The following is a 27,541-nucleotide window of genomic DNA, read 5'->3' as shown; positions in this document are numbered from 1 at the left end:
ACGGCGTTCAAGCTAGTTCAGGGAGAAGAACATAACTGCGGCTCTCAACCCCACGCTACCAAACGTCCCCGCCGAAGAAAGTAACGACTACGCCAGCTTTCAGTGGTGCTCCAAAGAACCGCATTAACTCAGCCGTCTATAGTCATAAACCCCAGCCAATGACGGACAGCCGACGCTATAATCTTCGACGACGACACCAGCGTAGAGACCGCGTTTGGGTTTCCACCCCACTAAGCCGACATTAACTGAGGAAAAAGCTACTTCGATGTTATTACGGACTCTACTTGAAAATGAAGGTGCGCACGGCACGCAATCTGCTGGGTGGTGCGCAATCACAGCGGTGCCGCTCAGGCCCTTAAGTGACGCCCATAGTCAAGTCAAGTGAAGCTCAGGCCTGTAACTCACAAACTTTGTGATTTCGCTATTTTTCTTTACTATGACTTTTGTTTTTCGCTCTCGTGTGGTGCTCATAGCAATCGGACGATACCTTTTAAGATGGGCGCAGTGACACCGGTACTGTTTATATTTCTTCGGTGTAAGCGTTTCAGCGGTAAAGTTATCGCTCGGCGTGTGGCGCGCTTGCATTTATGAGAACATTGCGGGTCTACCTCGCTGATTTTATCTCCTGTCTATGTTGTAGTGGTACCTTGCGTTATCAGATTGAATCCGTGACGAGAATAGTGTTCCACATTCTGTAAGGCGCTTGAGCACATGATATAATGCTGGAATCTTCAGTAAACATTGATGTCTAACCGACATGCTTCGGTCGCTGATGAGCTTTCCGACTGTCGAGGCATATGTTCCAGGCTATCATTCAGCCCGAGTGAAACTTGTTTTGTGGGCACAGTGTACCTCAATAAAGAGTTGGTTTCGTGACTCTCAGTTCTTTCTACTATCTTCCTCACCGTCACTGCAAGTTGAAAATACCGACGATTTACTCGCATCTCAGCGGTATTAGTCTATATTAAAAGACCAACCTCTTATCCAGGTGGAAGGTATATGTGATGTTTCGCATTGATTCAGTTGCAGATTTACCATCTGTGGCAAATTAAACGCGAACAGCTGAGCCCGTGTCCAAATCATAACTGAATGAAATGTGGGCGCCGTCGGATAGTCTTGCTGCACCGGGCGAAGATGCTCGTCTTATACTGCGATATTTTCGCATCTGCTTTCTTTGATTTTCTGTTTTCTCACTTTGAAAGTAAAGAGAAACAAAATAGAGGCCAAAATGTCGCAGTGAAGGGCCAGCAACATTGACCGGTGAGGTCATAACAGAAGTGTCCGCCTCTCAGTGCTGATGACTGGCAGACGGTGTACGCTAAACTTTTGTGCTCCGCACGGAAACGCGCTGCGCTGTTTGCGTCCCATTTGGTGCCGATAGCAGAACATTTCAGCATACTGTGACAAGGAAGAAAAGGGGGAAAGGATTGAAAGGAAGCTGTTGCTGACAAACACACGCACACACCCGGATTCTTTCCCGGAATCTTCTGCTGACCAATTGAATTAAGGAAATGCTAAATAATGGAATTGAAGGCGGAATAAAAAAAGTACTTTGCTTACCCTGTTGAACACAGTTTATACACACCTCTAGGTGTCTATAAACTGTGCTTAACAGGGTAAGCAAGCATCAACAATGTGGCAAACATATAGGAACACTGTTATCATTACTTTTCAAATAAGATATTGCATAAAAAAAGCATTTGCTAGTCAGTGTCACGCAGTGGGAAAAGTCTTGCGTAAATTGAATTAAAAATTACTCATGGGGGTCATTGTTTATTATATCATTGTTTATTGACAGATTTACTTAGAAAATACTGAATGTACTAAACACGGTAGTAAATGCCCCACCATTCAGCACTTGGAGCACATATTCCTCTACGAAGGCTAAACACTGTCATGTGTGTCGTTTCGGAAATGTATGAAAAACCAAATATATAACCGGTATCTGTTAGCAGCAAGAACTAAATTACTTGAGGTAACGAGGAGAAAGGCACGTAGGGCTGCAGAACTGAACAAAGACACAACGCTTCACTTCTGTTGTCCTACATGCCTGTATGTGGTTTGCCTGAAGGTATGCTGTACCAACTAGCCCACCTGTCTGTTTTCTTGAAGAAATCAAATACTCCATTGCGGCGTGTGTATCACCTAATGAGCATATGCGGGCTTTCTATATGAAGTGAGTACATTGCGCATGTTGACTGCTACCCTTCTGAGAGACTGCTTTTGCTCTTGAGCTGACTCAACCCGTCGGCGAGACTTTTCACTCTTGCTTACTAAAAAAAAAGCAGACATAATTTACTTCAATAAAATAACGTTGTCCACTAGCGGGTTAAAATCGCCTGGTAAGCTCTGTGTAATGCAATTTCGACTGGCGCAGCTACAGCAGATACAGATACGTAGACCTGCACGATGTATAACAAGCTCGAAAACCATCGACGTCTTAAGTTTCCTCGATTTGTTCTCCATATTCATACGTGTTTGCAGCGGCGGAAACTTTTGTACCGCAAATATTTTCATGAAGCAACGGAAGCACATGTAAATGGCTTTTGATTCGAATGATGGCGAAAACAGGAGCGTGGATCGGCTAGCGGCAAGAGCACAGGAGAACTGACTCTACTGTCGACTCGGTTTCTTTCTGCTCGCGCCCTGTATTTGTTGTGGCTCCATACTCGCAACTGTTATAAAGGTTTCGAACTTCGTCCTTTTCAATCCACATTTGATTAAAGCATGCAAAGCACAAATGCATGAGGTGCGGAGTGCGCAGCAGCGTATCTTGTTGAACGACAGCACCACTCGTCGTGCTGGGCGTGAAACGCAATTGACCAATTTGGAGCAATCACACAAAACGGTCCCCCGAATGTGTGGGGTCTGACTGAAATACGGCTTTGCACGGGGCATGAAGGTTCGCTACCGAAGAACCGTGGCAAGTTCGAAGCAGTAGCAGTTCTGTACTGCAAGGGGTCAGCGAAGGCAGCACTGGAATTTGTGGGCAACAGAACAAAGCAAGCGATACACGTCAGGTGATAAGATCTACCTGATTCGTTTCAACTGATCCAGAGAATGCCACATCAGTCAGCAGAATCGTAGCCTCTGGTAATCAAAGAAAACTAAGGGGTTTCGTGTGTCAAGACCAATTTCTGATTATGAAGCACACCACAGTGAAAGACGCCGGAAATTTAGACCACACGGGCTTCCTTAACATGCAGCGAAATCTAAGTAAACTGTTGTTTTCGCATTTTGCATCCATCCGAATGCGGCCGCCATGGCCCGGATTCGATTCCGCGACCATGTGCTCAGCAGCCTAACAACATAGATCTTGTTACCATACGCTAGTTAGGGCTAACTTAGTTTGTATACCTCCTGTGCTTGCGCGAGCGTTTACACGACCAGCAATTTCTTTCCAGCAAGATGTGCACTTCACTTTTAGAAATGAAAGAATGAAAGAAAAGTAGCGATGTCATCGGATAAGTGTATTTTCCTTTTCGTAGTAAGTGAGGTTTAGGTAGATGATCTGGCGGATAGATAGCATGGGTAATCGAGGCGCCTCTATTGGCGTTCAAAAATTTCTACATTAGCGTCAAGCTTGTGGTGGACTAAAACGCCTTGTTTTTTTTCAGATATGCGGTATCATTTTAATCGAAACATGGAAGTGACAAGAGTTTTATTAGTTTCCGTTCTTTTTTTTTTGGCATTGAGCGCGCATGCGCGGTGATTCAAGAACGCGCAGTTGACAATACACGCCAGTTATAGGACATCGAAACATCAGCCATGGCTGAAGAAAGCAGTGACGAATGCACGCCTATCGACTTAAGCATGAAGGCCGAAGCAACACCAAGTACAAGCCGTGACGGTACCCAGGGCGCTTCCTGTCCTTCGGGCTACTACACAACGTGAGCTTTACCATGGTCAATTTTTTCATTGAATACTCTTACCCTTAGACACGACCCATATGATAGGCTTTACCATCTGTACTACATTTGTTCCCACCTAAAACGGGTCTTTCTGACAGCGAGCTTGAGCTTTGAAATCTAAGGCCTTCTTAGACCAAAACGCGTCGACGCAAGGCGGTGCGAAAATAATGCCATGTTCAGCGCAATGTCGGCTGCTTAGGGCTCAGGATAAGATTTTTCAGAACATGAAGCGAACGTACACTTACAGACAAAAACATTTTTCATTGATGCATAATTCTTTCACTGGATGTACGCGATGGCGTGCTATAGTTTCAAGTCTCGGGTACAATTCCGGATGGCACCACCATATTTCGATGAAATCGCACTGTAAAAAGGCTCTTGTTTACTTGCGTGTAGGGGCTCGTTACAGAAGCTACGATGATCAAAATATATGTGCTGTCCTCCTGAATTCGCTATGCTTTTTATCAGGTCGTGGCTCTTGCACGAAAAACCTCGGAATTAGTTTTAACCGCAGTGATCAACTGGTGTGCCGTACTATAAGTGTTTTCTAGACAACTCGTCACAGTGCGCAGCTATACTGTCATTTGCAAATAACAAAAAATGTGACCAAGTGGGTACTGCCCGCTTAAAGCTTTACTTTTGAAAAAAGTAAACCCCTTGCATGAAAAGCTGCAACTTCGTTTAAAAGAATTGTTCTTCCGTTTGCATGCGTTGCTTAAGGGTAATAAAGGCGCATTAGAAGAAACCAAACGTTTGCCGCTTGGAGTTGTGTGGCCAAAGAAGGTACTTGTTTCTGTTTTAAAAGTTGCTTGACAACCTAAATTTAGATTACTTAGATCTAAAACGTTTTCTATTAAAAAAGGAAACTCGGGTGAGATAATACGGCAGGAATAAAGAAGTGGCAAGTCATGGTATTATATGGTACCCTTTAGCTTTTGTCAACGAATGCGGTTAAACATCGCATTCCAGCAGTTTTCTTGCTGAGCATTGCATGCATCCTTCTTAGGATATTTTACATGCGTTGTCACAATAATCTTTATCCTTCGAAGGATTCTTATATAGGCTCCAGCAAGTGACATAGAAGCAAACTTAGCATCGCTTGAAAACAAACGTTTAAGAACTGCATTCTAGTCCATCATTATTTCATTCAAACTCATGATTTTGTTCGTAAGTGTTCAAATTAATACTTGGCTAAGAGGCTGAAATCTGCTTGCACTCCTCAGAGCAAGACATTTGAGCCCATATTTCAAATATTACCTTAAATTCGATATATTCTTCATAGCTGCCGGGTCTATGAGTCATAATTATAACTGGCGTGAAAACGCTACATTCACCACGGCGTCGCCAATCCAGATCAGGGAAGCACAAACACTAATTATTCTAATATCAGCGCATGTTTGCCTCATAATTGCAGAACCTACTTAGGCAGTGTCATTGTTATACTTCAACCTGTATTATTGATGCAAAAACATGTTCCACGCTCTAAATGTTTTATTCCGAATTTATTCTTGGGATTCTGTCACTGTAGGAAGTAGAGGAAGACTTGTATATATCAAACTACTTAGGTCATGTTGGAAGTACTTCAACACTTAAACTGGCAGTATTCGTGCAAGTCAAAGCGCCATTTCGTGTACGGTGGATAAGTGCTCTTCTGCATATATTACCCCGAGTGTGCCGTTCGTGCTATGCCAGCCAGCATAGTCGGTATTATGAGAACGAACCATTGCGAGTAGCGCATTTATAACGCAAGGCTTTGATTCTTGCGAAATTTGCTTTTATAAAACCTCATTTCCCCATTTTTCTATTGTCCCAGCTAGTAGCTGTCTTACCAATACTTTATTAATTGTAGGGTTTGGGACAATGCCTTGCGTTACCAGAGGAATACGCAGCACACACCGATGAGAGACGAGACTTGCAACGTCGACGGTACGTAAGCGATTGTCACTCGCCTTTGCATAAACGTGATAGATATCACTTACCGTTACCGCGGTAGCGGTACATCTATTGCGTGTAAAGATGCACTTTACTAGAACGACCAAGAAGGATTCCACATAAACGAACTTAAACGTGCCCTTACTAAGAAATTTGAGCTTATCTGAATATATACAAATTCATACATATTGTATGCAGTAGAAGGTTTAACTGAATTTCCTCTTGAATAGGTGGGCTGGTAAAGCATGTTCCAAGATAAGAGGGCAGGAACCGAGACTGTACATCCCATCCAGTGATAATTTTACTCGTAAATGGAATCATCGCTCGACCATTGGTCTAAAATTTAATTTTCCATGCAGAATCTGAGTGCGTTTGACCTACTAACATCGTGATAATCTTTCCTTTAAGCCGATCACGCTAGTTGACAAAGCAAGTGCCTTGATCCGAATTCCGTGGGTAATGTGCAATTATTTGGACGTTTCAAATGTTTTAGCAGTGCTGGTACCTTTTAGGCAGAGTGCGAAAATTCCTCATGAATAGCATGTTAGGAGCTGCAGACATATCCGGCTGCGGCCGAATGTAGACGTTACAGCGTACAATTTGGGGCATGCACCCCAAGACAGCTTATTTGGAAGCTCTTCGTTCTTCCATATAAAGCAAGCCACAGCGGCAGCATAAGCAATACCAAATATATAATGAAAATGCAATGCAAGGAGACAGAAAATTGTTGGGTAGTTGTTTGCGCTCTGTTGCAACAAATCTTTACCAAATAGCTAAGCTATGGGCACCTCAAGCCTAAACACTATTCGTAGTGACAGAGTAACTTGTGCAATTAGAGCGGCGCTTCAGATGTCTATGGCGGAGTATCTTAACGGTGCTCTTACGTTTTAGGCAGTGTGTGAGAATTGCTCACAAATAGTATGTTACGAGCAGTAGAAATAACCTGCTACGGCCGAATGCAGAAGTTAGACTACAATTTGGGGAACCCCAACACAGTTTATATTGGAGCTCTTGGTTCTTTCATGCCAAACATGCCAAGCCGCATGCGCAGCTTAAACAGCCTTGCAATGTTAATGGAAATGCAACGCAAGGAGAAACAGAATTGTTGGGAAGTTGTTGGCGATCTGTCGCCATAAATATTTAATAAGCATCCCAACTATGCGCTTCTCAAAGGTAAACTATATTCTTATTCAATGAGTAACAATCACAGTACCTAACGATTTCCAGTGAGTGTGCCACTACTCCGAAATTGTAATGCTTTGTTAACGAGAAAATGTACGCCATACTGAAACACCGGCCTTCAAACTGAATGTTCTTTTTTATAAGGTGATTAGCTTTCCTTGGATACGTCAAGCATTATTTGTTCTGCTAGTATCTGCACAACATCTTTCACGGGCCTGACGAAGTTGCGTCTACAACGGCGAGGCTTGTAAAGTTCAGAATGCTAGAGAATTAAAAAATGAGTTCCTTAAGTTACGCCTGTGCTATGAGACTGTAATTATCCGAAGTCAGAGATGAAACTAATATCTTGAGTTCCTGTGGTTGTGAATCTGCGTTGAGTGTTTTCTGTAGCGCACGGAGGCATAGTTCTTAGCCAACTGCTCCGCCCCCTTCATAATGTAAATAAAGGTGCATTCAAAAATACGGGGGTTCCCTGCAGGTTTAATGCTAATTTCCGTAGCGTCCATGGTCATCATGAGGAGGGTTCAGCCGTAATTTCCGCCTTTCAGGTCTCTCGCGTTTTCTTTTCAGTTTCACGCAATTTCAGCGCCGTTATAGGGAAGATGCACAACTAGCTAGAATACTTGCAGCGCTATCCATACACTCCACACTTTTAACGTGCTTTGCGGCGTTCCGTTGCTTAGGCTAGTAATATTGCACCGTAATTCAACACTTCAGCTGCATGAGCCACCAAATGGGGTTCAGATAACCAGTTTCTGAAAGTTCAGTACGTACTTCGATGACACACCTATGTGTCGTAGAAGGTCAATAAATTAAGGGCATACGTCAAACACAAATTTTAAATCCCTCGATAGAAATGCATTCTCTCACTTTTTTATTGTCGTCGTCTACGTCGGGCTATGTCTGCTGCTCGTTATATGTTATTAATAAGCAACAACTTCATGAGGCATGTAGTGTGCTTATAACTGGATAACACAGCAAATATATTGGGTCAAGGGTTTCACGCAGAAGTAACCGAACTATCGTTTTTCAATTCGAGCACTGTCGTATTCTGCCCACGGTTTGAGATAAAACGTGATAAGCTTTAGAAGAATCCAACACTGCAGAATCTTGATCGTGCTCGGCTTCCCCATCGCCACGAAGTTCTTGCTTACATTAAAGACATACTTGCAGAAAGAAAACGCACTGCGCATGGAAGCACAGCCGTAATATTTCGTACTATTAAAAGCTTCTTGCCTCGCACTATAAGCATGAAATGTCCATTCCCCACGAATTGCCCTTGCACTACTACGAATGAACACCTTTACTATACTTCTATGTCATACAGGTGTCACTGACAATGGCAGCACAATTTGCCAGACACTGTGGTCCATCAGGAGCATCGATAACGCAATGCCAGGCACAAGTCGCTCTGGCATGGAGGAAGCATCAGGCCATTTTGAAGACGGCGCCACGTAAGTTGACATTTAGAAAAGTTCCATCAAAGAGCAACTCAGAGAGGCGAGGCATGGTTACTAGTTATACCAATCATGCCTCTACTCGGTGATTTCTCCTCGGGAGGGCTAGCTCTGATGGCTGAAACAGGTACTGCATCAGCAGTTTAGATCTTTACGCCAGTACAGCCAGCCTTGCCAAACTTCATAGTTCCAACACTGCGACTGGACACAACACGGCAGTGTGTATACCCACCGCATGCCGCAAACACGAAGCTGCACAAGCTCGCCCGATTTTCCATTCTGTTAACGCGGCGCAAGGTGCAGTACACTTGCAGGTTTGTGGCCTGCTTACTCACTCCCCATTATGGAATATGTAAAGGCTGTGAAGGAGAGACGCTCATCAGAACTGAGGCTCATGCAATGAAACAAGATACTGACGCACTTGCGCGAGGGAAAAAATTTTGCGATGACTTAAATGACAAATATCAACTGCTGTTCAGACAATATGGTGTCGGCGTGAACAAATAGCTTTACCTAAGGATGTGCTACCTACGTGCATTGGAATAGAACAATGAATGTGCTTAGCAACAAACTGCGAGTATTGAAGCTTGTGGCATTTAAAGAAGTGTGATAATACCGTAACTAAATGACTTGAATTTTAGATTCGTCAAATACTTAAGAAAACGTTGGGAAACCCATGTAACAAAATTACCTCTTGATAACTCAATGAAACCACCCCCACGATTCAATTAACTGTACCAAAACACAGTTAAAGCGATCAGTATTCATGTATTACACAGCGCTCCGAAATTTTGGTTTTATGGGTAAATCATTCGCCAGTATTCGGACACGTTGTATAGATTTCAAGGAAAGTGCAAATTAATATAAAGAAAGTTGTCTGCTTACGTCATGTAAGCCGATACCTTCAAACAAACCTGGGAAACGTGGTGATCGATGACCCTTTCCTGGTGCATAGTTCTCTGAAAGCGCTGAAGGATCTGGACAAGTTGCCGCATCATCAAAACAACGCATTTTCCATTGACATTGAAGATCTCTTCTGTTCGGTCCCTCACCAAGGTCTCTTAGCGGCGGTCAGGGACAAGATCCAATCAACTGGTGAAGTCCGCTTCGAGAATCCTGCAGGTGTAAGCCCGGACAATTCCATTTTCTTGTTAGAGTTCTACAATGAACTCAACCGCCATTTTGTTTAAAGGAAAGTTTTATGTGTAGAAGAAAGGGATATGCATCGGTTCTTCTGTAGCTCCTGTCTTTTGCGCTATCTTCCTATCTGTTGTAGGAGCTGAGATCAGTACTAATCTTCGTGATCCTCATGTAGCGTCCATTTAAAGATATGTTGATGATTTCTTGGTCATTCTGAAGGATGTCCCTGATCACAAATTAGATTCTACCGTTGAAAGAACCATGACTATCTTCGCGAACCACATTCACGGTCTCAGGTTTACCAAGGAAGTGCCGAACAGTGGTCAACTCCAGTTTTTGGATATCAGGCTTGTGTTTCCAAAGGAAGGCATCTGTTGGATGTACAATCCGCTTTCTTTGAAACGCCTGCTACCATTGGAGAGCGCCCATTCCAAGATTGTAAAGCGTGTAATTGCTACCAATTCTCTGCAAACGGCTTTAACTAAACCTTGTATCCATTTGGTGTCAAGTAGCTTTAGCGCTCAAGTGCAACGACTACAACAGGTAGGCTTCCCGCCATGTCGGATTTCAGCTGTCTGCGAAACGATGCTCCAAAAACTCAAGCACCCGCTTCTTATCAGGGAGCCATTTTCACGCAGTTCTGTTGCGGTAATTCCGTACCTTCATTAGGTTTTGCACAACATTAAGAAAGTGGCGAGCAGGCATAATGTTCAGGTTGGCTTCACGGCACCTTGCAAGTTGTCTAAGCTTTGTGCCATGAACCGAGAGTAACGCCCGGCTTGTTCAATTCAGCATCAGAAGTTCACTGAATGCAGAACACGTGTCATCTATCAAATTCCTCTAAGCTGTGGTCGCAGCTATATCGGACAAACAGGTCGCTGTGTCAATGAGCGTGCAATGGAACATTATCGTAATCTGCGCAACAATGAAGGGAGGTTCCTTGCAGAGCATTCTAGAGACTGCACTAATTGCCACCCTCAGTTGGACATAACTAAACTTTTGAAATTTGGAAAAGACAGGTTCGAGTGGGAGACTGGAATCCTATTTCATCAAGAAAGAGGGAAACAAATGCGTCAGCAGGCCATCCATTGTGCTTAGTGACAAGGAGACTACTTTTTTAGGTTTCATTTAGGCGTCAGGTTGGAGTGATTTCATTTAGGTTTTTTCCGTCTGTCGTCCTTTTATTTATCTAATTTTTATTTTGTTGACGACTTTCTAGTTGCTCTTAAGCTTTTGTTGCGTTCTTTTTTTTTCGTTATGATGCAGACACTGTTTTTTGACCCTTTATTGCTCAAGTGTGCTGTCCATTTCATTGTTTGTCGCATGGTTCATTTTTCGCGCAGTCACATGTTTTATCATTTTTTTAGGTGAGCGACTATTACAGATTTTAGTTTAGACGCAGACGCTGTAATTAGACGCCTTGCTTCATGTTTTTTCCGCGTTATTCGTTGGTCATTATTCCTATAGTCATGCGCGGTTTTATCACTGACTGGCCTTAGGCCTTTGAAGTGTGTTATGTTGTAGATAGTTTGATAGTGAGCGTAGACGGTACTTGTTATGTCTCGTTTTTTCTCCCCGTTGGCTTGGAAAAGACTATGCTCGTTTAATTGCTTCCCGTGCTGCTCCACGCGAGGTTCTTGTTTGCTCATTTGATATTTTGTGCCAGATATGATTCCTGAGTGGTCGATAGATTGCTGTATTTTGCTTCTAAAGTTTCGTGTGTGATTCGGCTTGATTAACCTACATAAGGCGGGCTTGTTGAAAAAATAAACTTACTTGTGGGTAGCGCCGGTCCTGTCATTTGTATTCTTGAGTCCTGGTCTTCGGCGCCTTGCCTTTACTAATGCAAGCATGAACCAACTAGCCCAAGCAAGAGTTTTACTTTACGCGATTTACTTATTGCGTTCTCTATAGCCTATGTGAGCCAGGTACTGGTCTTTGCTACATTCAAGTTTAGCCACGCATACCATCAAAGGCAACAGTGCTGAATTTACGACAAACCAGTGCCCCGATCGAGCACCAATATTAAATGCTGCAAGTTAGCGCAAGGGTTCGGAATGTCGCGTTATAGTTAACGCACGATTTATTTTGTCAACCTTTCAACTGGCAAGATGCGTTTTTGTCTTCCCGTTACAAGAGCCGGCCGTTTTGAGCTCCTTTGTATGTGTTCTTGCAGGAATGCTCCTGGAACCGGAGGAAGGGAACAGCGAGAGTTATGCTGTGTCTGTGGAAATGTTTCGAGCAGATGGGATGACTTACATGGGCGCGCCAAGGAACGCACTGATGACACAGCCCACATTTGCAAAGCATGTGATCAATCATCTGTGAAGTGGTCTAAGTTAGTAGAACATTGGCGCAACCATGCTGACAAAAACACAAATGCGAAACCTGTGGTAAACAGTTCCACCGTTCCCACCACCTAGTTCAACATAACCGCACGCACACAGACGAGAGACCCTACAAATGCAATATGTGTGATAAGTCATTCCGGCAGTCTTGTCATCTAGATAATCATAAGCGCACGCATACAGACGACAGACCCTACAAATGTGAAATATGTAATAAATCGTTCCAGCGGTCTGGTAATCTAGAAGAGCACAAGCGCACACACACAGGTGAGAAACCCTACATTTGCAAAACATGCGGTAAATCATACGCCCATGCGTCGACTCTCCGTAAACATAAGTCAATTCACGCAGAGGAGAAACATCATGTATGCCACAAATGTGCTAAATCATTCAATAACAAATATAATCTCAACAGACACGTAGACTCGCATTGTGGAAACAGTGCTTTCATTTGCAAAATCTGTGATCAATTCTTTATGTACAATTCAAGTCTTCTTCGTCACCACCGAACAAAGCACGTGGATAAAACACCGTATGAGTGCACGCAGTGCGGATGTCGTTTTGCAGACAAAGAAACACACGATAGGCATGTGTGCCAGAAGGAACGCAGGATGTGAACGATGCCGTCTGGTTTTTCGAAATTGCGCGACAAGACCTCGACGCCAGAAGTATTTTGGGTGCCTCAATATCAAAAAACACTGCAGGTTCTGGCCAGCGCTCACTGTTCCGTGAACTATGTTGTTGGTGAACGTTGCTTTATCGAACTCATTTCAAGACAAACCCTAATGGCCTGCAAGATCATGCTTTCTCTAACTACATGTTTGCAATGTCCACAAAGGATCCTTGACCCCGCCCCCTACATTTGATTAGAGAAACTTCTTGTGCAGGTCTTTTGACAGTGTGCCAGCAAACAAGCTTTAATGAACTATATTCATAGTCATTTAGCAGCATAAGCAGAATGGAATATCTCTCTTTAGGAAGCACTTGAGAAAGCAGCTACTGCATTCTTGTCAAGAAGGAATTTCTGCCATTATATGAAGTCCAAAGGCCAAGTTGCCTTCGAGAGAAAGCACATGCAGATGCTTTCACGACAATTCATAACTACATTGTAACCGTATGAAAATTATTTGCTTGAAATTAACTGTTCTTTGGCGCGTGTATTCATAACGCAGACGTTTGTTCTATACCATCAAATAAGCTGATGACGGTAGGGAGACTGTACAAGATCCAGATCATTTGGAGCTTCAGTATATATATGGTCTCCCGATAGGAAAATTTTTAGTTATGTTTTATTGCTGCGGAAATTTTAAGTTTATTGGATAGTTTTTATCCACTTTGAAGTCATCTGTTTTTAGTCGGACTATCTATCAGCTATCTAGCTGCAGCTGTGAAATCTTGTAGCCTGATGTGACAAAACTTTTTCTGTGCAAAAATGACAAAGGTTTGACATGACAAGTAAGTTTTCATATATGTTTACACACTTATATTTTTCCTGTGAACACGTTTCACCGGCTAACAAATGTTCGGTCACCGCTCAGCGCAAGACGCGCCTGCGTGTATCAGAAACTTCTCGATCTTTCTCACCAATTATAAATTTTTTTCTATGCTGTAGTCGAGCCTTTCGTAATCAAACAGCATGCTCAATACGAATACAAATGTGCATTCTTGAAGGCTTGCATGCACCGACGATTACGCTACGATGTTCAACGAATCATGCATGAATATCTGACAAACGTTAGCCCTCAATCACTTATTCGACGATTGACGCCTACTATCGCAATCACCTTTCTGCCCGAGTGTAACTCGTTTTGTGCCTTCCCATTCACCGGTGAAATAGTTGCGTGACACAAGGTTGTTGTTATAGTATTGTTTACCGTCACTACAAAGTGTCATCTCGTACATGTGCTTATCAGAATACTTTTCATGTACATTACAACAGCCACGCGCAAGGTCACTTCTCCAAAACATACATAATGCCAGTATTCAATATTTACAATTATAAGCTAGCAGTTTCATCCCAGCGCCAACTAAAATATCATCTTGAATTTCTGCATTTGTCATCGCTGGAATAGAGCACTGCGCGTTACCCCACCCGCCATAAAAAGGAATGGATTGTATTAACTACGAGAACCAACTACGCAATGGAAAAATTATCCTTCACACTTCCAACTCTACTAAACAACTATAAAAAATCCGGGACTGACATACTTAACCTAGTTAAACATGCATTACGACAGCTTCACTGAACACATTCTTAAAAACTCCACCTGTATTCCTATCATCAGTATACTTGTACCTGTGTTTATTGTACTGATTTATACCCTTTGTATTTATTCTATTGATCATTGTTCTCCTTTATTTCTTTCTATTTTATTTTATTTATGAAATGGTCCTGTTATTTTTGGCTCTGCGAATTTGCGAAGAGATTATATGAATACTTCTGTGTGTCCTTCCCTGCTTTGCTGTTACGCTGTAGAGGGGGTGTGCGCCTTTGTCAAGCCGCCGTTTACGATCAGCTTTAATCCACAACCTCCTCCATCATCCCAAAGTAAAAGATTATGATTATTACGGGGAGAAAAAAAAATACCAGCCAAGACCGACACGAAATTTCTAACAGAAGCCACATCGACAAGACGCTGGAAATGCTCACTCGGCAACATAGCCACCTAGTGATTTCGCTGAAGTGAAAAATACAGGCACAAGGCTACGAAAAGCTCACAAAGCCCGTCGGAGCCACTGTACGCGAATAAGGGCGTAGGATGTTCTTTTCGACGCGGCCTCAAATAGGCTTAATTTGCCGACATCATCTGTAGGCGTATCCAGAAGAGAGAGAGGGCTCTTTATTAGAAGAACAGAGAATTTTGCCGGCGCGTATATAACCGCTGGCATGCTACTCGGTATAGGGATGGGGAATGGGATTAAAAGATTCCAGAAAAGAGTGGGAGAAAAAAAAGCATAAAAATAAATATGAAATGTCCGAGTCGACCTGATACTAATTTTTACACGTGACATGGCGGGTAAATTTAGGCTTTTGTATAGGAAGGATGCAATTTTCAAAGTTTTCCTATTTGACCAATTTCTGTCAGGTATTTGAACAATAAATTCAAAACCCGTCGCTGTTTTGAAGGGCCGGGCATTGGACCTAAGATGCTCGGTAACGTTAACGGTTCGTGGCGAATCATGTCCATTTGGTGCTAAAAAAATTCTCTCGTCGCGGTACGCGGGGCATTCTAGTAATATGTGCTCAATTGTCTCTAAGTTGCGACAGTTATCACAGTATGGGTTAGTGGTAAGTCCTATGCGGTACAGATAATTGTTCGTATATGCCACGTTCAGTCGGAGACAATGGTACAATATCTCTAAGTGTCGAGGAAGTGGTCGTGGAATTTTCGGTCTCATTTCTGGGTCAATGTAACGTAGGAAGTTATCTTGGTGAAGCGGCAGATTCAAGATGCGGTTTTTTCTTGATAGGCATATTTTTTGCCATGGTTGAAGCGTCGGCTTTTGTAAAATATGTTCTTCTGAACTTGCGGTATTGGAGTCCATTTCTGGCAGCTTCGTCTGCTCTTTCATTTCCCGAAATGCCGGCATGGCCAGGTATCCACTGGAACTTTCTGCAATGTCCAGCAATCTTAGCCCTCTGGTGAAGATAAGCAATGTCAAATGCTGCTGGTTGATTATTGCAACGCTTGTGCCTGTTCCACATACTTTGTAGGGCTGCTTTTGAGTCTGTGAATATCGCCCATGTCTTTGGCAGCTGCTGTCGAAGTATATACACAAGGGCCTCCTTAATGCCATATAGCTCCGCTCGCTCAAGACGAAACGAGAATCGTTGTCCTGTAGAGGGAACAAAAAGTCCGCATGATGAACGATGTGGAGTTGTAGATCCATCTGTGAAAATGTGCGTTGCAGCTGCGTATTCTTTGTGCATATATTCTAAAGCTATCTGATAAGTCGCTGCTTGAGGCATTTTCCTTTTCGCACTGATTCCAGGTATGTATGGCACGATTTCCTTTGGGGACAGTGTCCATGGTGAAATGTTTCGCGGCATAATTTGTGACGCCTGATCAGGAATCGAAATAGATATGCTTCCGATGGCCTGCCCAAAGCTAGATGTAGCACGGGTTCTGGAAATATCCTTTAAAAAGGTTTCTTGGAATGACGATCGACAGGAACCTCACATGGTCGCCCCAAGTGAAAAAACTGAGTGAGAACATTTCCTCGGCGTCGCACGTATTCCGATTTCTAGCCGGATCACAGTGGGGCAGCACCTGTCGATCAATGGTGCTCCTCCATAAGGCCTACGTCGATGGAACACTCCGATATTACCTCCCGATCCTGCACAAAATATCTCCCACAAGCAAGAGAAAACTCGAGGCAGCACGAAACAACTGCCTTCGCGTATGTCTTGGCCTTCCGAAGGGGTCTTCCCGCTCAGGGACTGTAGCAGAAGCTGGATGCCTGCCTCTGGAAATGCTATGTTCGCAGGAGACACTTCGGATACACCTCCGCCACGTCATTCATACGAAGACTCACTTTTTAAAGGATATTATCCAGAAGTCATTATGAGTCCCTGGCTCTTCGCAGCTCAAGCAGGAAGTTATGGTCGACGTCGCTGTAATCCGCCATCAGCGTCCTCCTCCGAGCTCGCACCAAAGTGCTGGAACTCTTTAATTCCGTCGCCATTTGCCGCCACCAACCCAGCCGCCCACCTGGTCACTCAACTCCCCGAGAAGACACGCGTATGGTGTGCACCCGACCACCACCCGCTCTGCTGTCACAACGGAAATCGAGGCCACGGTCTTCTGTCGATAACCATACCGTGAGATAGGACCATCATGTATCGCGCGCTAAATCTCCAGGTCCAAAGCGGGGCGAGCGACAAGGTTAAATTCCCAAATACCTGACTACAACTCGGGGGAGAGCCCGGCGACTTTCCCGATCACCCTGGTCGCGCCACTACCTCTCACTGCAGCGCTCACAGCACACTGGCCCAATACACGGCCAGTATTTTCAGGAACCCATATTCGGTAAACTGCACGACGTAACAATCTGCACGACGTCGCAGACACGCTGCAATTTCGAGGAACCTCCGAAGGAAAAACACGCCGCCTACTGTGGATGCGACATAACTGCGAGGCAATGCCATCCAGACTTCATTCAACGCCACGAAATAACCATCGCCGCAATAACTAGCAACCTCGTAGTGTTCCTCGATGTCCACACAGTCGCCGCTTTAGTGGACACAGGAGCTGACTACTCCGTCATGAGTGTATCCTTCACCGTGCCTTCGGTGCAGGTTATGACTACATCGTTAAGGCGTCCGAATCCAGGCAGCTGGATGTGAGCTGATAACAGCGACTGCAATGCTACCGCACGTCACCGCGAAAGAAAATCTCGACGTCGCCACCTTATTGCAGCGTGCCGAAGATGCACGACAACCTGCTTCCCTATCCATGAAGTACTAGCCAAGGACGGACAGCGGAAGCTACAGCCTTCGACGAAGGTATGAGGAGCAGCAGCCCAGCGTTCGTGTCTGGGTTTGGACCCCAATACACCACCGCTGACTGAGTGAAAAGCTATGAAGCGCTCGCATGTATCGGAACATTCTCGGTCATTTTCAGTGATTGTGTCTGCCGCCTATGATGTAGTGGGATCTATTCTAATTAGATTGCATGCGTGACGCGAATATTTTTGTACATTCTGGAAGACACACGATCGTATGCGATAACGTTGGAATCTTCGACTAGTCCTTTACAAATCGCTGACGCGCTTGAGACGCGAATCAGCTTCACGAAGATCGACGCATGTGCTCGGCGCTTGCATATTGCAAGAGTGTGACTTTATTTTGGACGCATGTTTGCCCAATAAACAGTTGGTTCTCCGACTCAGGCTTATTGCTACTGTGTTCCTCACCATCCCTACAACGTGAGAATATGAATGAATAACGATTATCATAGCGTAACTTTTTTTGGTTTATTCGCAGCTTCTAGGCTATGAAGCCTTGCGAGACATACCAAGTTGGCTTGTTTGGGGGATTCTCATTGGCACGCCTAGCCCCAACCTCTTGCCTGTCTTTTTTGGATCGCGCGTGCCGTGCGTCTTCCGACCCCTTCAGGGTCGGTCGACTCACGCTCGGCCCGCCGCCACTTGCGTTGCTGCTCCACTCTTGGCGCTGGGCCTCCCGATCGAGACACGAACGTCCATAGCGCAAGCAGAGCCCGGAACAACTGCCAGGGGATATGAACCCAGCGCGCCTCCACATACCCTCATCCTCCGCGGCGCTCCGCCTCCTTCTACCTCGCCACGCCGCCTCGCACTCCTGTCAACCTCCAAGCGCCCTTCCCTACCTGCGCTTGGTTCCCTCTCCCAGCTCAGCTGCCTGCGACTTGACCTCGCTGATTTCTGGAAGTGAACTTGTACGCTTACGCGTAAAGACCTTTCATGTAGCTGGAAGGCGCCTGCATGCAGTCGCAGTGCTCAGATTGCAGAGGCACTACCGGCGTCAAATTGAACTGTAATGGCGGGGCGCGTGTTCGCTTTTATTTGAAAGCGAGAAAGCAAACGTCGAAGAAAGAAAACAGAAGCGACAATATTGCAGTATAGGGCGAGCGTCATCACGCAGTGCGGTGCAACTGGGTGTGCACATCTGTCAAAGGCGGTGACTGGCCGACGGCGCGCACTAAACTTACAGTTATGGTTCGAACGCGCTGTCCACTGTTCGCGTCTCATTTGACGCCTATAGCACAATATATTAGCGCATTATTGCAACGGAGAAAAGGGGACACGGAATGAAAGGCAACGACATGCGTAACTAGGCTTTGTTCAGTTGCTAGACTGCACATGGAGATGTGGAAAGCGTGTTCAATAAAGTAGTAAAGCAGGACACGAGACCGTTTCCTCGGATATGAGAATCGGTATGTTGCTATTTAGAAGCATTGATAAAGAAAAAAACGCTTTCTGACTACTGTTCACACCGAATTTCACGGTTAACGGACCTTATTCTGTACAACATGCGCATTGTATGTCCGCGATTCTGTGACGGTCGCCCATTTTACAGCGAAATCAATGCGCGGCGAAATGCATACTTTAGTATATCATCGAACATGCAACAGCACCAGCAGAGCTCGGAATGGTATGCAGACAGACAGACAATTTCGTTTCAATGATGAACACGTATTCTACTCGTTTATTTAGTTCCCTACATTAATATATTTACGAGGTCATGGAGTGGATCCAAACCGAGGGGAATACATAACTGACCACTTAAACATTGCCCCGAGAAATCATGTGAATAACGAATAGACAAAAGCATGGAAAGATGAATCGGAGAATTGCTGCGAGTGGGAGTTGGGAAGTTGCCATGATGTAGGGCCACCGTTATGTGCTTGAGGAATTTTGATCGATTTTAAATTACAAGACTAACAGTCAACATAATTCCACCCAAATGCATAACGTCTTGACGTGTATCAGGAAGAACAGTATAAGTTGGAGACTCCAAGACAAGTTGCCAACAAAAACAAAAGCTGCCTCTGGATACCGAACTACGCGGCACCCACTTAATCTTGTAGTCTTGCCTGCGATCGTCGAAGTGCATGTTTCTGGGCTAACCAAAGCGTTCAAATATAACTATAGGAATAACAAATGCTTGTCACTTGGGACGTGCAAACTTAATTACTAGGAAACACCATAAAATATTGTTTAAAGAACAAATCCGTAAAGTAAATTGAGTCTCAATCTGAAAGGAACCTTGTGCCACATGACATGTGCTTTCCAGTTGTCCGCAATAAGATAGAAAGGCTAGTAGCTGACTGACACCTCTGCTCAAAAACTAAAACTGTGACAATTCCGCATGCATACAAAATACATATAAGTGTAAAAAGAATGACTCAAAAGATGTGCAATTTTGTTCGTCGGCGAACCATGTAAAGCGACCGGAAGTAGGACCGTTGACTGAGGACGTCTTGGAAAGCTGCAATTATAAAGAGCAGCGCCAACGGCCACGCAGTCGTCGACTCTCGCTGCTCTTCGACAACCAGAAAAGTTCTCATTAATTTAGGGTCACGTTTTATTGTCCTTTCAACATTGTAAAGGACGCTGCCGTTTCCACAGAGTTGACGCCGCAAGTGCTTATGCGTCATCAGTTGTTTGGTTTGCTGTGACACCAAAGACTGCAGGACATGGGGATTGGACTCTTTGGTGCCTCATCGTACGTGACTTAGTCGTGTGCAGGAGAAAGTCTTTGAGTGCAGTGGAGCCCATGTAGAGTGCCAAGGCTTTTTAAGGCTCGTTGGTGGAGGCATCACGCGCTTTTGTCTTGGGCCTCACGTATGCCCTGGACTCACCCATTCGTAAAAATTGTGTGGTTGCCTTTCCCTGTCCTCCTCTTCGATTGCTATTTCTTTTTTCGTCTTTCCTTTCTCTCCTCTCACTTCCTCTCTTCCAGATTGTTTTGTAATTCTCAGACGACTTAGTTCACCATTCCATAGCGTGTCCAGTCTTCGGTATAATTAATCGAGTCCCACTGTCAATGTACTGCCCGTGTATGCACTCTTACATGTCAAGTCCTGCAGCATCCCTTAGTTGGACACCGTGCTGGGAGACTGTCATTCCTATTTAAATGAAATGGAAGGGTATGAGAACCCTATCTTTTCCTTGACTACCTGATCGTCGGTCTCCAAAAAAGGAGACGCACCGATGAAGACTTACCAACTCCTTCACTTGACAGAAAGGCTTCCCACGGTTTCCATGTAGCACGCTGTGAGCAAACTGAAAACCAAGCTAGAAAACTTTATCCTTTATCCGCAATTCTTTGTCTGACGATATAGGCGTGGGCAATAACGTAATAAAAATGGTAAGTAGAGACCTCCTGCTCGAGGTTCGTGACAAACAGCAGTACGAAGAGCCAATCAGTCTTGTTTAATAAGAAGATATTCCGATCAACCTCATACTCCACTGATACATGAATAGCCTGCTCGAAGCAATATCTGAGGCTAATCTCATCGATCTGACCGAAATTGTGCTCCTCGAGGGCTGAAAAGAATAGAAGGTGACCAATGCTCATCGAATCAACATCCGGCGTGACAAAAAATAAGAAATGTCCACGGAGCTTTTATGCTGGCCTTTGCATCTAGCTTTTTGCCACGGACCATAGAAGAGGAAAGTATTCCAAACAGTACACTATGCTTCCAAAGTCAAACCTATGACCATCACGCTCAGAGGTGCCCTGGCTAGCTCACCGGTGCAAAACGTGCTGTCCAAGGCCACCCCTCGGACCAATGCGCTGCGACAGCCCGTTGAAAGACGTGAACTGCGATGGCGACTACGCTCCACATTCGCGGTGATCTGCAAACTGGAAAAAAAGCGAAAAATAAATCATCCACCCAAAGTTCAAGAATAATATCTCATTAAGAAAGCCCGTATCAGGAAGGTGTTCAGCATTGTTCACTTCATCGCAGCAACAAAGAAAAATATATATTATCGCTCACGGCAAAGGAAAGTGAACACAAACTTCAATTTCTCACTGGTACATGGAGCAATTTTATTTTATTAGTACTAATATGGTGTAATTGATAATGTATTCAAATCAATAGAAATAATTCGCAACCTTCATCGACTTACAAAAGCTATTATCTCAATATAAACCTTAGGTTTTTTGAGTCCTGCAGAGGCATTTAAACTGAGAGCAATCAGACTTCCTCCGGTGATATGCCATCTTCTGAAAACACCGTGAAGACGGCGTTACCTCTTTCGGTAGTGTGACACTCACTGTATAGACAAGTCTGTCACTTAACATCTACAACTTAAAATGCCCCTCGAGGCAGTTAATATGCGAGTAAATCTAATTGATCGATGATTCGTTAAAATTTCATCTCTTCACATTGTTACGGAAAGATGAACGAAGCCATGAAGAAGAAAATCGCGAGACACTGGCTGCTGTGGGTTGGTGGTCAGCCATCTTAACTAGTCAGATTGATTTTGCATATATATTGTATATATAATCTGCTGTTCTCCCAACAACCCCATAACAATATTAATTCCATATTACAAAAAATTGGATTTCGTGGTCGATGGGTTCAGTGATGCACAAATTATAGGGGGAATTTCGGTGCGATGAGACAGGTCGGCTCATGTAACACGCCATTGTAACTTCCGGTGCATGCTCATTAGATAAGAAAGAGGCCACCTATTTCAATGTATCAAACAATTCATATTCTTTCCTGGATTTAGCGATTGTCAAGCCACGCTTCTCCCCAACATGGAGTGGAATGTTATTACATTCTTTTAGAAACGACCCCCTTCCAAGTAGCATTTACTTTAACGCAGCAACTCGCCTCTTTTCCGCACGTCGCTATGTTATAAGTAGTTTCAGACGAATGGTCGCATTTTGATGCGAAAGCATCAACTGGTCCATTGACCAAAGTAGACGGCGTCTGTAGCAGCGAAACGACTCCTATATTCCCATTTGCTGCGACATCACGTCACGTGCGCGCCTCGACTGAGCAGAGAGGGTGAAGGTGGGTGGTATTCTGTAAGTGTAAAGGAACAGTCCGCCTAGTGGACTGTCCATTTCGGCCACTGCTGATTGGATGCAGGTCTATGAGAGAGGAGGAGACGAGTGGTCCTAGCCAATCAGGAGCGCCTGAAATGCACAGTGCGCTAGGTGGACCCTTACACAATACCTCCCTTGCTGCAGCGCTGGCACACCAGGTGTTGCGTGATGGCTGAGGACATCGGCGCAATGCCACGTCACTCTCGTTTTCGGGTTCCGGCGTCCTTCGAGATCAGGTTCTTTCCTGCGTCCTAACTTCGGCAGGGTAATCGCTACAAATAGAGTAATGTATAAAAAACTGAAAGAAAAATTCGGAAAAAAACGTTCGAGATAGTGAGTTTCTAAACTACGACCCCAAGCTCCGAAACCGACTGTCTTACCCAGTGGGTTAAACCAGCGCCTCAAAGATAGCAGGCCTGTGCACTCTGCATTTTGACATCAGGCTACTTGGATCGAAATTTTCATTTCCAAGCCCGGCGTGAGTAATGCGGGGACGTGAAAATCACTGCTGCTTACTCGATGGTATCCACTTCAGATTCTATGGTAGCAGGGCGAGGTAACATGACGTCACGGAACGAACTGCTTCGGTCTTCGGCTATCTCAGATGCGTCGGCCAAGCGTCTTAACGTACTCGATTTCAAACGAGGGGTTCATAACTTCAAGGGACACCCGGCACAGCGTTCAATTTGACATTAATGCCTTTCCTATTCACAACTTACAACGACTTAGGTGGCCTCGAATATTTAAAGAACCACCATATCTAACACGATATTATACAAGCGAACTTAGCATGGGCGATGCAGTTACGTTAGCGCTTTCATAATTGACTCAGCAAAAACTAGCAGGACGCTTTAGCTTTACCTTTATGAGTGGAACGCGATAGCACTCGAAGATCCCTGACTGGTTCTCACGCTTCACGGCAACTACAGCTTACGCAATCACAATGTTTACCTGGAAACGCTGTCGATGAACACTATGCACCTAGGCGAGTTTTGTGGTAGGAACGCGGCCTCTTGCATCTCGGAGGTTGTGCACAGCCACGCGAAAGAAATAACAAATTATTATGTTTTTGTTATTGTTCGGCACTTTTGATATTTCAGTGCAAGAAGATTTAACATAAAACACATGCGCTGTCGGTGTTTTGATTCATGACATTTGTTTCTGGACTGTCATTCCTAAAATTTTGTGGAAATCCTTTGTGATGAATGTAACACAAGGTATGAGATACTTTAGGGATGAAATTGTTATGCAATATATCCCGTATATACAGCTTGTCATAAGGAAGGCGTGGCATATACATATGCATTAATGTAAGTGCGGGAAGTTTCTCTTTAGGGGATGCCTGCGTCGGAAGCAGACACCCCATTTTCTTCGACACGGGACCCTCGATCCTATCGTATTAAAAACCTTCTTTTCGCAAACGAATGGCAATACATGCAGAAGACTGGTTGAATGAGGATTGCACAAAATTTAAAAAACTAAGCCTCAGACTAGGCCAAGAAAATTGCATTCTGGTGAGCAAGCTGGGGAAAGTTTCAAAAGTGAAGGTTTCTTGTAATTCATTTTGAGTTGACTCAAGCAGGTCATCCTAATGGCAACTTTGGCTAGGGTACAATTTTTCTTAGCAATCAATAATTTTTAGCTAGATTTCTATTAACTTGCTGTGTTTAACAAGCTTAGCCAGAATCAACTTTGTAGCAAAAATGTAGAAACACTGTAATAATTCATTTTCGGTTCAGATATTGTATACATAAAAGTGTTTACTAGACTGTATCACGCGACGTCAAAAGTGTTAAGTTGAGACAAAATTTACTTATGAGCTTTACGCAGTTGCGTGAGAAGTGTCCAGCTGTGCTTGCATCTGATGTCAATGCTTATTGAGAGTTTACTCAGAAAGCTTTGAATATACTAAGCGCGGAACTAAATGCCCTTCCGGTCAGCATTTGAAGCACATATTCCTCTGCGAAGGCTACACACTGTCACGTGTGCCGTTTCCGAAAGGTATGAAAAACCAAAAACATAAGCGGTACCTGGTAGTAGCAAGAAATAAATTACTTGAGGCAACGCGCAGAATGGCACGCAGGACAGCAGAAGTGAACAAAGAGAGAACGCTTCACTTCTGTTGTCCTATGCGCGCCTTTTTGCGCTTTGCCTGAATTATGCTGTACCAACTAGCCCACCTGTATCTTTTCTTGAAGAATTATATTACTGCACGGCGTATGTAAAACCTAATGAGCAGCTGTGGGCTATATATGTGACGTGAATGAATTGCGTGTGTAGACTGCTGTCCTTCTGAGAGGTTGCATGTGCTCTTGCGCAGCAACCACCCTGTTGGCGAGACTTTTCAATGTTGCTCAGGCAATAAAAACAGACATAATTAATTTCATTAAATTAACGTTGTTTGAACCATTAGCGTGTTAATATTGTCTGGTGACGCTCAGTACAATAAATATTGAAGTGGCGCAGCTACAGCAAATATAAATAGCACACTGAAGCCTTCACAATGTAGAACAAGCTCAAAAAAAACGTCGACATCCTAACTTGCCTCGATTTGTTCTCAATATTCATTCGCGTTTGCAGCGGAGGAAACTTGTACCGCCATCATTTTCATGAAGCAATGGAAGTTTGTATACCTCCTGATCTCCTACGAGCGCTTCATCGAGCAACAATTTCTTGCCAGCAAGATGGGCACTTAGCTTTGGGAGGAGCATGAAGGAAAGATACCGATATCATCCGATTAATGTACTTCCTTGTTGTAAGTGAGGTTTAGTTTGGTTAAATCATTTGGCGGAAAGAGAGCACGGGTAATCGGGGCACCCCCTGTTTGCGTTCAAAAAATTTGCACATCAGCGTCAAGTGAGTGGCGGACTCAAAGGTCTCGTTTTTCTCCCGGGTATACGACATCAGATTATTGGAAACCCCAAAGTGACAAAAGCTTTATTATATTCCGTTCTTTCTTGGCATTGAGTGCGCATGCGCGGTGATTCAACAACGCGCAATCGAGAATACACGCCAGTTATAGGACATCGAAACATCAGGCAAAGCTAGGGAAAGAAGCAACGATAGCACGATTCCTGTCTTTAGTATGACGGACGAAGCAACCCCAAGTACAAGCCGTGATGGTACCCCGGATGCTTCATCTACTTTGGGGTCCCTACAAAACGTGAGCTTTACCGCTTCTCCGTTTTTCAATGAATATTTTTACCCTTAGACATGACCAATACAGCACGCTTTAATATCTCTACATTTGTTCCCACCTAAAACGAGTTTATTGACAGCCAGCTTGAGCTTTTAAATCGGAGTCTTTCTTAGATCAAGACGTATCGATGCAACGGCGGTGCGAAAATATTGCCAAGTTCAGCGCAAAGTCGGCTGTTTAGCGCCCAGGACAAGATTCGAAGGGAAGCGAACGTACTTACAAAAGAAAGTATGTTTCGTTTATGTATGGATAGTGTACTACACAGACACTACGGCATGCGATATAGCTGGAAATCCCGGGTTCAACCCCAGGTGGGACGGCCGAATTTCGATGAAAGCACACTGCAAAAAGGCTGCTGTTCACTTGCATTTACGTGCTCGTTGCGCAAGCTGTGGTGGTTAAAATGTTTGTTAAATTCCCTACTGTGGCATGCGTTTTATCAAGTCGTGCCTCTTGCACGAAAAACCTCTGAATTAGTTTTAACCGCTGCGAACACTTGCTGTGATGAACCGTAAGTGTTTTCAACACAACTTAAAAACTTAGAAAAATTTTGTCTAATGAAAAACGTAAGACATACAGCACCCGACACGGTGCCAGGCTGAATAGCAAGCTGGCGAAAGTTTCGAACCTCAAGGTTTATCGCATTATATATTTTCGTTTATTCGCGGGCCGGTCGTCGTAATGGAAACTTTGGGTGCGGTGCGTCTTTTCTTGATAACTAATTATTTGTTCACCTAGGTTTGTATAAACTGTGTTTAACACGCTTAGCAAGCATCAGCATTGTGGCAAACATGTAGACGCACGGTTATCAATCATATTTCGAGTCATATAATATATAAATAAAAGTGTTTGCCAGCCAGTGTCACACAGTGGGAGAAGTCTTGCGTAAACTGAGTTAAAAATGTACTCATGGGAATTACGTAATTACGGGAACAATGTCCAGCTATGCTAGCACTTGATATCATTGTTTACTGACAGATTTATTTAGAAAGCATTGAGTATATTAAACACGGAAATAAGGTCCCTTGCGTTTAGCATTTGGAGCACATATTCCTCTACGAAGGCTACACACTGTGACGTGTGTCGTTTCCGAAAGGTATGAGAAACCAAAAATATAACCGGTATCTGCTAGTAGCGTAAAATAAATTACTTGAGGCAACGCGAAGAAAGGCACGTAGGACAACAGAAGTGGACAAAGACAGAACGCTTCACTTCTGTTGTCCTACGTGCCCTCTTGCGCTTTGCCTGAGGTTATACAGTACCAACTAGCCCACTTCTCTGTTTTCTAGAAGAAATCAATTACTTCACTCCGTTTGTATCACCTAATGAGCATTTGTGGGCTTTCCATGTGACGTGAATGCATTGCGTATGTAGACTGCGACCCTTCTGAGAGACTGCTTTTGCTCCTGCGCTGCAATCACCCTGTTGGCGAGACTTTTCGCTCTTGCTTACGCAACAAAAACCCACATAATTTACTTCAATAAATTGACGTTGCCTGAGACACTAGTGGGTTAACATCGCCTGGTGATGCTCAGCATAATGTATTTTCAACTGGCGCACCTACAGCAAATACACATAGCTCACTGAGGCCTGCTCGGTGTAGAACAAGCTCAAAAACCATCGACGATATAACTTTCCGCGATTTTTTCTCAGTATTAGTCGTGCTGCAGTGGCGGAACCTTTTGTATAGCAACCATTTGCACGAAGCAATGGAAGCAGGAGGTTATGGCAACTGTCCCCATTGTACTTCATACGATGGTGAAACCAGGAGGGTGAATCAGCTCAAGGCGAGAGCACAGGGGAAACTGACTCGACTGCTG

The 27,541-nt window shown here is 44.1% G+C and overlaps 1 protein-coding gene across 1 annotated transcript; it reads left to right on the top strand.

The window, feature by feature from the left end:
* The first annotated feature begins 3,759 nt into the window (after positions 1-3,759).
* Positions 3,760-12,015, top strand: LOC139050010 (uncharacterized). The gene is made up of 5 exons (XM_070526080.1): positions 3,760-3,890; positions 5,761-5,837; positions 8,353-8,479; positions 9,438-9,606; positions 11,799-12,015. The coding sequence occupies exons 1-5, from the start codon at positions 3,769-3,771 to the stop codon at positions 11,874-11,876; spliced, it is 573 nt and encodes a 190-aa protein (XP_070382181.1). The 5' UTR covers positions 3,760-3,768; the 3' UTR covers positions 11,877-12,015.
* The last annotated feature ends 15,526 nt before the right edge of the window (positions 12,016-27,541 follow it).

Source organism: Dermacentor albipictus, chromosome 9 (assembly GCF_038994185.2).
Source record: "Dermacentor albipictus isolate Rhodes 1998 colony chromosome 9, USDA_Dalb.pri_finalv2, whole genome shotgun sequence".
Taxonomy (NCBI): Eukaryota; Metazoa; Arthropoda; class Arachnida; order Ixodida; family Ixodidae; genus Dermacentor; species Dermacentor albipictus.
This window is presented reverse-complemented; position numbering and strand designations above follow the sequence as displayed.